A 2,501-nucleotide genomic window follows, 5' to 3' on the forward strand; every position below is an offset into this window, starting at 1 on the left:
GAATGCACATCAAATGCTTGGAAATTTGCTTATCTGTGAATGGTACTGACTTATTAGTCAGAATCGACAAGGGTGTCAGTATTAATTGTGAAGCTGTGATTTATTAGTCAAGTTCGGCAGTAGTACTGAGCACTGGTCGTATGGTATTGGATTATGATTCAAGAACGGTATTAGCGTATTTAACGTAAGCCAAAAAGAATAGATCTAATTGACATAAGCATTATCATCAGAAGCATGAAATGCTTGACTGACCTTAAGTTAGATGAAAACTAAAAGTGCTTGTCTATTCTAAAGGCTAGTTATTTAGATCTAGAGCCAAAAGGCTAAGGTGACCTATAAGTCACAAGGCTAGGAGGGTATGGGACCTCAGAGATAGACTTAGCAGTCATCTACACAGAGATAGCTATTCCGCAAAGGCATTCCACAAAGGCTCAAAGCAACCAAGGAACAATGACTTCACATAAGGCAAATTGGGTGCAAGTTTCTGCTCACACATGTCCGTTAAAAGCTCTTGGTACTCTTTGGTAGCCTCTTCCCACGCCTCTGTCTCCATTTTTATCTGCCGCCTCCTAAGAATGTGGTGTTTCGTGATTCCCATTCTTGCGACCATTTTCTTCAGCCCCTTAAAGTAGGAATCCACCTTGTTCTCCTTATCCATCTCGTCTAACAACTCCTGAACCTCGTCAGAACCCGAGGAATCGTCCTCAGCATCAGTAGAAGCAATGGCCTTGGCAACATTTGCGTAACCTTTAAAACCATAAGTACCAAAAATGTTACTTGACAAATTCAGCAAACTGGGTTGTCCCAAAATGTTATCCTGAGACGATATTATCCCAAATCGATGAAAACTCGGTAACGGGAACCATGAATTCTCAGTAGCCCGAGACGTATCTGGCCTATATTTTCTAAGAAAATTAGTATCTCTAGGAGAAGTGGAAGAAGAAGAATGAATATGAGAATCGGAAAAGAGCTTAAACTTCCTTGAAGTAACACTCTTGGCAAAACTCCTCCACATATTTATGAAAGAGAAGGGGTAGAATTAAATGATCAACTGAAAGTGGAGAATCAGGGGAAAATATATCATATTTCTGGGTAGCTAAAGAGGAAGATTTGGAACATATCGAGAAACAAGAGATTGGAGAGTACAATTGAATTTTGAAGCGGAAGGGAGAAGAAAAATGGAAGTGGTAATTTTTTCTCTGATCACACTTGGTCACCATGTGGAGAGAGTGCTCCTCTGGCGTGGTGTGCTCCAGTAGCTCGTGCGAAGGAGAGAGGGTAGAAAGACTCTGGGAGAGAGAGAGCGAGAGAAAGATCGATGAAGAGGGAATGAGAAACAAAGTGTGAGAGAAAGCAGCAGAGGCGTCATTAGGGTTGGGTTATGAGAAGAATAGGGCTGGGCAGAAACTGAGTGGTTTCCCTCCATTTTAACTTTACCCAACATTTTTTTTTTTGCTTTCCCTCCCTTTTAACTTTACCGCTTTCTATCTTTTTTAAGTTACCTATTATAATACTTTTTCAATTAGCTTATAATTATGTATTATAGAAAGAGGTATTTGGTGTAGTGTAGACTTATCAGTCATCTGACTGAGATAGACTTATTAGTCATCTATACAGAGATAGACCTATTAGTCATCTATTTAGAGAGTTTCTTATTAGTCAACTATTCAGAGTGACTTATTATTCAACTATTCAGAGTGACTTATTAGTCAACTATTCAGAGAGACTTATTAGACGTTTACCTCAGAGGGAGACTTATTAGTCATCTACCTCAGAGCGAGAGACTTATTAGTCATCTACTTAGAGCGTTGGACTCCACAAACATTTATTTGTACATGCTTGCATGCATGAGTAGGGTTATTACTGCTAGGCATGCCTATTATGACTTAGTAACATGTTATTACTTGTTCATGAGCATATTGAGTTTTCTTGCTGAGCTTCGGCTCACGGGTGCTATGTGGTGCAGCTAAAGGCAAAAGAAAGCTGGACCATCCTTGAGTTGGAGAGCTTAGGTGACGATGTGTACATATGCGACTACTCGACCACCACGACCGAGGGTTTAAAGAGGAACAATGGTTAAACCCTATTTTTCCGCTTAGGTCGGCTGGTTGTAAATCCTTTGTTGTAATTAACCTTTATATTATATTTTTGGGATCTCAATATATACAGTACAAGTTTTAGTGAAACGTTCTTTCTTAGCCAAAAAAAGTAACCCTACACCGTTAATCACATTTAGTTACACAATTATGGCTAAATGACTCGGTTAGTGAGTTTAACACTATTTAAAATGCACACCGTAACGGTCCCTGGGTAGTAGGGCGTTACAATGAACAATATCATAAAATAATAATTATCGTCAAGACGTGTCCACATGTCCATATAAGAAACATGTTATACGGGTAGAGTGAAAAAAGACTCCCTACTACACAATCTAAAAAAAAATTAAAAATATATATTTTTAGTCATTAGAAAAGACTGCACAATGTGCAGTTATGTTTTCT

At 38.8% G+C, this 2,501-nt stretch overlaps 1 protein-coding gene across 1 annotated transcript; it reads right to left on the bottom strand.

The window, feature by feature from the left end:
• Nucleotides 1–403: 403 nt before the first annotated feature.
• LOC133778974 (DNA-directed RNA polymerase 2B, chloroplastic/mitochondrial-like) lies at nt 404–1,015 on the bottom strand. Its single transcript, XM_062218982.1, has one exon. The coding sequence runs from the start codon at nt 1,013–1,015 to the stop codon at nt 404–406; it is 612 nt and encodes a 203-aa protein (XP_062074966.1).
• Nucleotides 1,016–2,501: the final 1,486 nt, after the last annotated feature.

This window comes from Humulus lupulus, chromosome 5 (genome assembly GCF_963169125.1).
Source record: "Humulus lupulus chromosome 5, drHumLupu1.1, whole genome shotgun sequence".
Lineage (NCBI taxonomy): Eukaryota > Viridiplantae > Streptophyta > Magnoliopsida > Rosales > Cannabaceae > Humulus > Humulus lupulus.